This window comes from Gossypium arboreum, chromosome 11 (assembly GCF_025698485.1).
Source record: "Gossypium arboreum isolate Shixiya-1 chromosome 11, ASM2569848v2, whole genome shotgun sequence".
Taxonomy (NCBI): Eukaryota; Viridiplantae; Streptophyta; class Magnoliopsida; order Malvales; family Malvaceae; genus Gossypium; species Gossypium arboreum.
The window spans coordinates 5,361,228-5,370,096 of record NC_069080.1 but is presented as its reverse complement, the minus strand read 5'-3'; the positions used below and the strand labels follow the sequence as shown (position 1 = coordinate 5,370,096).

Genomic DNA, 8,869 nt, shown 5'->3' with positions numbered 1-8,869 from the left:
TTGTGATTGAATTGAAAGTGAATTTGAAATAGAAAAATGATTTGAATTCCCTATTAACTAGTCGGGCTGAGTCGGATATAGTTGGCACGCCATAGGATTGGAAGTGTTCAGGGATACTTCGACCTTAAGTCGATGAGACACTATAAGTGTCGTGCTGTTACTTCAACTTTAAGTCGATGAGGCACCTTGTGTGTCATACTGTTATTGTTACTTCGGTTTAATCCGATTAGGTACTGAGTATCGTACTGTTACTGTTTACTTCGGCAAAGCCAATGAGGCACTGAGTGCCGTACTGGTGTGTTGGTTGGATCCGTGTATCAGCCAAGGTCCGGGTTTGTTAATAGGCTGAATAACTGAAATGAGAAAATTAAATAAATTTGATTAATCGTACTATTAAAAATATGATAAAGAAATTATGAGTTGAATTGTGAATTGAATTGAGACATGAGATTTGAAGCATGAACTTAAGGTTCATGAAATTGTTAAATATCGAATTATCGATATTGATATTAGTTGAATAAATGAAATGAGAAAATCGAATGAATTTGATCAATTGAACTATTGAAAGTATGAGAAAATAAAATTATGAATTGAAATATAAATTGAAATTGAGATATCGAAATAAGAAGTGAAAATAGAATGAATATGAAATAATGAAATAGTGTATGAGTTAATTGAATATAATCATATAAATTAATTAGAATTATTTTTATCGAAAATGTTGGTTTAAACAATTCTTGAAAGACTAATATTCTTGAATAACCGATGATTCTTGAATGATTATATTAAAGTCTTGAACAACCGATTGTTATTGATTGATTATGAATAGAAATTAATATTTTCTTGAGAATTAGTTATTGAATTGAGATATAGAAATGAAATTTATGAAATAATGATTTATGAAATGGTTATTGATGAAATGCATGAAATGGATATTGATGTAGTAAGAAGATATATAAATTAAAATGAAGAAAAGTTATTTAAAATACATATTATTAAATTAAAATTAAAGTTTAAATGCATGAAAGATTTATTAAAGGTAAAATAGTGGTAAGATTTAATGTATATATATATTGTTTGACCTTAAGTATTTGAATTATAATAATATCACTGGGTGTATACTCAGCGTATGGTTTATTTCCGTGTGCAGATTAGGTACAGGAATTTTTGAAGAGTTGAATTTTGAGATTGCAAGCTTTCATCTTATCACTTTTTCAAGCAACAACAGGGTATGTTTTAAAATTTTGAATAGAATGACATGTACTTAGGAAAAATATTAAGTATGTTCCAAGTGTCCGTTTTTATGTTCTAATATATTAGTGATTAGCCAAGAATTACTTTGGCACTAAATGTAATATTCCTATATCAGGTTCCTTGAGTCGAACATGGTATAGGGGTGTTACAAGTATTGTATAGATATACAATTCATGAAGGCAATAAAATATGTAAAATAAAATTAATATATATCCTATTTAAAACAAAGTTTTGCTAGAATGGTTAAGGTGTTGTTGACGTAAATTACATGAGTTGAAATCCCACTTTGTGTAATTTTTTATTTTTTTATAAAAAAATGATTAAATTACTATTTGGGGCTTGAACTTAACAATTTTTCTTGCATTGGGGCTTAAATTTTTTTTTGGTCTAAACTAGGCCATCTTGGCAATCCCTACATTTAGGCTTGAACTTTAAGGTTTTCAAAGGCTAACTTGGACAAAAATAAAGTTTAAGCCCTAATATAAGAAAAGTTATCATGTTCAGGCCCCAAAAATGATTTAACCCTAAAAAATTAAGAGATTAAAGTACCCTCCAATAATATACTTATTTTAATAGGAAATGACATTTCCATAATTTTTCAAACCAAATTAGTGCTCAATTGACTCGTGACACCAATTCAATTGGAGGTTTAAATAATAGTAAGTATAAATATACAATTGATAGGTAGTAAAATAGACATAATAAATTAAAATGTAAAAATTATATTAAAATAAAATAGAGGTAATAAAATAACTTTATGATTTTTAAAATTTAACATAATCATGAATCATTTGTCTAGAACAAATGGCTTAATCATTATCGGTATAAATAAAGATAATTTTCATCATATAATAAGTACAATGGTACCCATGAGATAAAAGTGGAAACACTAGTTGAACGGGTTTAACATTAAGCAATCACGAAATACTTATAAGAGTAACACATATAAAAATATTATTGGATTGAAATTTAAAAATATAAACAGTGTTTGTAATGATATACGAAGGAGAGTTCAATAATGATACTTTTAATGGTTTGACTCTATCATTTAGTAATTTTATATTTAATAAATGAAGAGTTGAAACTTGATTATAAATTAATTATATGTCTAATCAATTTTTCCAATAACTCGTTATAACTTTCAACTATTTGCAAGTAAAAACTTAAAACTAACAGAAAAATCAGGAAAAAATTTGTATGAATAACGTAATTGCATATTCTGGATAAGACAATTAAAATTAATTAATTGTGCTGAAAGTAAAAATTTTAAATAGTCATCAAAGTAAAGGAGTTTGCACAAAAATTCAAATATAGTGTGTTGATCATAATTTTAACAAAATTGGGATTAAGTTGTGTAAATCATTTAATCATACTAATTAATTAGGCTTGATTTTGTATGCAAATCAAGCGAATTGATTTTGTTCAGTTGAGCCTAAATTTGATAGAAACGCAAATTTTGTATTTGAAGTTAACTACTTGCTATCAGTTTCAAGTAAAACTAACGTATTTACGGCAGATTTATGGAATGAAACAACATAAAATCACATGACTGGTTTATGTTTTTCATCATTGTTAGGCGAAACTAACAACATGAGGACCCTGTTTTTCTCTTTTGTGCCTTTCCTTTCGCAATAGTAATAGAAAACTAATGAACACACCAAGGGGGAAAGAAAATACAAATTTAACAAACTAATAATTCATTTTATATACGTACCAAGACTGCCTACTTATGATTGATTCCTATCCAAATAGCCATGGGAATTGGGAAATATTTCTACAAAAAAATTTATATCAATTTAAATCACCACACACTGCAGGTTAAAACTGACACTCCATTGAAGAAAAAGTATTTAAACTGATATGAATGCTGCTGCCCTTCTATCTCAAACCAAACACTTGCTGATAATAACACTGGTAAACCCAACAGTAGCAGCAGCATTCATTCCTTTGAGATAACTTTCCTTTCATATGTGCTTTTATACTTTTTCTTCAATGGATTGTAGTTTGTACCTGCAACCTTATGATTCCTAGAGCAACAGTCAGAAAATTCATAATACTGGAACATTTAAATTCACAAATAATATGCCAGACATTCCATTAAAGAAAATGTATAGAGAGCACAACATGATAATCAAACAGAAACAAGTCAATGACACTGGTAAACCAAACAACAGCATTTATTCCTAAGAAGTCTACAAACATTGCTACCAGTTCCAATAGTTGAAACAATTACTTTATTAAAAAGGATAAGACCAGTTATTTGAATTGTCGACATCAGTAAAAGAGGCCAACAAATTTGAAATATCGTCCTCATCAGAAACAGGAGTATCCTTGAAGGAAGAATCAGTTGCATTGCCCCTCCTCTGACCTTCATGTGTACCAAATGCATCCTCTTCAAAGAAGTACTCCAACATAGATAACATGTTATCATTCGATTCTTGATCTTGAGGAACCAGAGCAGGTTGAGGCGCCTCCAACAATGTAGGAACATCCTCAGCAACAGCGACCACTTGAACTTCAGGGGCATCCGGGCATGTAGGGGCAGCATAAGCATTAGTATCAATGGCAGTGGTGACATTAACATCGCCATTAGTATGACCCATCATCGATGGTTGTGTACACCACCCACTTGACTCAACAGAAGGCCCAACACATACACTCTCGGGGACACAGGAGCTATTATCACCACCAACAGCTACTGTAGACAGGCCGCAAAGGGAACCAGCACCAGGCAAATCTGCCTGCTCGTCGTCACTCCACTCCTCTTCCTTGAATGGGGCTCCGTATTGGGAACCATTTCTTGGGCCCAGACCATCCTTCTTGAAAACAACATAAAGCATATACATATCTTGAACAGGCCCTCTGTCAGCCAATATTTTTTCTTCAAGCCTATACTCATGCATAACCCAGTCTGTTCGGTCACCACGTGGAGCTTTACCTTTGTGAAATACCAAGGTTTTGATCATTCCAACAACTTCGTCATTGTACTTCACGGGCCGATCCTTTCCCGTGGCTTTCCAGTAGCCGAATATAGTAGCTCGATTCACCCTATCCCCTCTAGCATATTTCTTCTCGATGGGACAATAGAAGTACCATTTAAGATCCCCAGTCTTCATACAGGACATATCAGGCAAGTCCCAGGGAGCAAACTTATAAACATCAACTTTAGCAATCACATTCAACAAGAGCTTTTGGCCTAATACTTTTCTTTTCAAATAATACATAACAAGTTCTACATCGGTGGGGTGAAATCGAAACCCCGGGGGTAATGCGTTTTTCCCCATCAGAAAAATCCAAAACTTGGAGTCTCAGTATCCAATAACAAACAAATATGGCTCACGAGAAAATGAACAACAAAATTTGTGATTCCGCTTCTTCAAGTAAAGCAGCAGAATCAAATCGTATAATCAAAACAAAAAACCTGACGCGTAAAAAACGGGCCAAGTCCAATGCCAAAAGAAAATCTTTTGTGAAAAATACCTCAATCTCCCACGGTTCGTAAACCCCAGATCAGAACCAAAAACAGAAGGCGGCTGTTCCCAATTGAGCTCAAAATTCATTTGGTGTGCAATGTAAAGCCTGTTTTCAATATCAAGGCTCCCATATCATTAAAAGATCATCGACCATAACAATAAGTACATTCAATTTTTTGTTTAAAAAAGAAAACCTAGATCCAATTAAAAAGAAAACCCTAAATTGAAAAATCAAGGAAGACCGAAACTAACAGATCAAAGCAAAGACCTTCGATTAATGCTTATTTGTAGAAACAAGAATTATAATGAAATAGAAGAAGTGAAAACCCTAGAATTTTACCCGTAGAGAAGAGAGCCGCGAGCGAGAGAGAGCACCGAGGGAGATTGAGTCAACAGCCAATAACTGAAAGCAACGAAAAGTAGAGTGAATATTACGCACAGTGCCCTGTCTTTTATAATCCCAACTTTTTGCTACGATTTTTTTTTTTAAATTCCGAAATAAATTCTCTTTTATTCGTATCTTTATCTGATTTGTAATTAATTGAAGTTTGATACGATTTTACTTTAATTATATGCTTCATTTAACGCCTTACTTTAATTATATGCTTCATTTAACGCCTTCTACATATTACAACCACTTAAATAATTAACTCAAATTTTAAATCAATTAATTAATTAACAAATAAATCTTAAAAATCCAATTAAAGATGGCAACACATAACTCCACCTCCCACTAACTTAATATTAATTTTTATTTATTTATCTTCATCAAACATATACCCTTTCACCCAACTTGATATGCTGATAATTTTTTTATCAAAATACAACAGTAATTTTAATTTATTATTATTTTAATGATGCTATTAATTGTTTTCGGGTATAATTACGTTAGAGTAAATCTTAATATAAAATTTATTCTCATATATTTTAAATTAGAAGTGTTCATTGATTGGGTCGGGTCAGACCTAATCAAAATCTTAGACCCATTAGTTAGACTTAGCTTGACTAAAATAAAAATACTAAAATTTGATCCCGGTCTAGCCCTCCAGATATATATATATATTTTTAAATATAATACATAAAAAATATTAAAATAAATGTTTCTCAAAAACTTGAAAATATATAAAAAAATGTATACTTAAATAACACTAAGATATGTGTAACTTAATAAGCAAATATCTTTAAAATAGAAACAAAATTAATAATAAAACAAGAGTTATATAATATTTAAACATTAACAACAAAACAGTAGCATCATAATAATGAGATGGTAGCAAAATAATGAGAAAATAATAAAAAACAGAAAAAAATTATAGACTTTTTCTTTTTGCAAATTTTGGCTCGGGTCAAAAAATTTTTACTCGAGGCCTGACTTGTTTTCTAAATATATTTTTTCCCAAAAATCATTTTTCAGACCTATATTTTTACTAAACCTTCTCACTTTTTAAACGAGCCTTCGAGTTAGACCCAGTGACCCAGTCTATAAATAAATCTATTTTAAACTAATATCGTATATGAATGAATTGTTTGGTCATTATCTCAAAGTGAGACGGGCTATTTTTTAAACTTGAACTCGATCTAATCTAATTAATTAAAAAATTAAATACATATTTTTCATTCGACACTTTGCTATTGGTTTGGTGAGGTTGAATAAGTTACCTTAACAAAGCAATCGTGGAAGTGTAGCCTAAGCAATGAAGCAGCCATGCGAGGTTCCTTTGCAACAGCTTTGGCAACAACGTTTCTCACAATCTCTTGAGCTCTGGGACATGAATGATCGTAAAACTGAGGGTACAGGAATCTTCCAATTATATTGGAAGCAAGGCCAAGGGCAAGAAGAGTAATAGCTATTATAGAACAAACCATAATGTTTTTTGTTTTTTGGTCCATTTTTTTACTTTCGTATAGTTGAATTGGAAACAGCTGAAATAGGAAGAGAAAACGCTGTTATGATGAGAGCTTTCAAAGAGGGTAATGGGTATATATAAGGGAGATTTGGTTCAAAGAGATAACATGACATTAGGTAACTAGCTTTGCAAAAAGCAGGAAAAAGATGCAGAAAGGTTGGAGTTGGTAGCTAATTGCCTACATTTGCTTGCCCAGTATAATTATCTAACAGGAACCAAGTTGTAATTTCTGTTTCACACCCATCTAATTTAGTTTCAAGTCAAAAGTTTAAATATTTTTAATGTGTAAATTTCTAAAATATGTCTTTAATTTGCTACAATCCAACTTTAATTATTTGGGTAAACTATCAAATTAGTCACTTTTATTTATCTCATATTACATTTTAGTTACTTATGTTTAAAATGTTACGTTTTAATCACTTACATTAACATGTTATAACATGTTAATGTAAGTGATTAAAACGTAATGATTAATCATTCAGTTGTTAATTAATATTTTTGATATATTTAATGGTGTAATGGTAAGCTGACGTGGCATATTAAATTATCATTTCAAATAAAATTTTAGGTTAAATTATACAATTGGTCCCCATATTTTTTCATTTTGAGCAATTTAATTTTTTTATGTTCTTTTAACTTTCCTTTGTTTTTTTTTCTTTATTTTTCATTCTCTTCTGCTTCTCCCTTTGTTTTCCTCCCTTCTTCATCTTTTTAGCGTGTTTTTTTCTATGTGTTCCATTTGTCAAAACTAAAGAGGAAGAAGAAAAGAAAAATAAAGAAATAAAATGAAAAAAAATTAAACTATATAATTTAACCTAACATTTTTGTTTGAAATGATAATTTAACGTACCATGTCAGCTTACCGTTACGTCGTTAATGGCAATTAACAGCTCAGTGATAAAATATTACAACACGTTAATATAAGTGACTAAAATGTAACATGTCAAACATAAGTGACTAAAATGTAATCTAAGGTAAACAAAAGTGACTATTTTGACAGTTTACCCTAATTATTTTTATTTGATATTTCTTATTTAAATATTTAGATAAGTATTAATTGCGATAGTAAGACACCAACTAAATTGTATTCTTAATATGAAAACTTAAATTTAAATTTTAATTCCAAAAATAAATTATCTTTCCCTACTCTTACCGGGATTTTTTTCCACATCCTCTAGATTTTATTTGATCTCATAAAATTGTTGGGTGGAATCAAATTGTATAATTTTACGACAGTAAAAAGTATAATTTTATTATTTTAATCGTCTATATTTTTATATTTTTTTAAGATTAAATCAATTTTTTAATATTTTTAAAGAGTAAAAATATAATTTTATCATTATTAATTTAAAATTTTATAAATTATAAAGTGCTTAAATAAAAAATTTTCCAAGAGGGACGGCACTACCCCCGGCTCCGGCATAAAGTGTGATTCGATTTTTACTGTAATTGTATACTTCATTTAGTGCCTTTTCTTGTTTTCATAAAGAATACAAGCACTTTTATAACACCGAAAACTCAAAGCTATATCTTACTTCAACCCAATTCAATATGTCACAAATTTTTAATATTTTGTTGATAAAAATAGAAACACAATAATAATTAAGTGACTAATTTACTCAAAAAATATTAATTAAAATAATTAAGTAGGTACCTAATTATTAAAAATGAGATATTAAATTATCTTTTTAATATTTTTCAAAATTATCTAAAATAATATGAAATATTATATTAAAAGGTTAAAACTAAAAATAAATAACATTTTGAAAGTCAACTTTACATTTATCTGAAAAATATAATTATATTTCATACTTAATTTTTATTAATTTACTAAACATTTTTGAATATAGTTTTGTACTATTTAATATTTAATTTTCGTAGTTTAAATATAAAAGATTTGTTTTCATATTATTATAGAAGAAAAGCTTAATATAAATTAAACATAAAAAAGAATTTGGTTGGATTCAATTAATTTTAGTGTAAATCCAAAATTGAACTGAACAAAATACACTCAGACATTATAGTATTGACATAATTTTTAGAAGTTGATTATTTAAATCTATTTTATTTCATGGGTTAAAATTTTATATTAAGATATCTAATTTTAATAGTATTAAAATTATTGGTTTTGAAGAATTAGAAGAAATATTGAGAGATGTAATGTTGAGTAAGCTGAATTATGGGCTATCTATGGTGGTCTTTAATTTATATGAGAAGCAAAATGGATAAATGGTA

The 8,869-nt window shown here is 29.2% G+C and overlaps 1 protein-coding gene across 1 annotated transcript; it reads right to left on the bottom strand.

The window, feature by feature from the left end:
• Window positions 1–3,324: 3,324 nt before the first annotated feature.
• LOC108473638 (NAC domain-containing protein 82-like) lies at window positions 3,325–5,227 on the bottom strand. The gene is made up of 2 exons (XM_017775316.2): window positions 5,068–5,227; window positions 3,325–4,833 (listed from the first exon to the last, which is right to left on the bottom strand). The coding sequence occupies exon 2, from the start codon at window positions 4,536–4,538 to the stop codon at window positions 3,492–3,494; it is 1,047 nt and encodes a 348-aa protein (XP_017630805.1). The 5' UTR covers window positions 4,539–4,833; window positions 5,068–5,227; the 3' UTR covers window positions 3,325–3,491.
• Window positions 5,228–8,869: the final 3,642 nt, after the last annotated feature.

Coding starts and splice junctions, on each gene's coding strand:
- LOC108473638 (XM_017775316.2), bottom strand. CDS start 4,538: ATGGGGAAAAACGCATTACCCCCGGGGTTTCGATTTCACCCCACCGAT.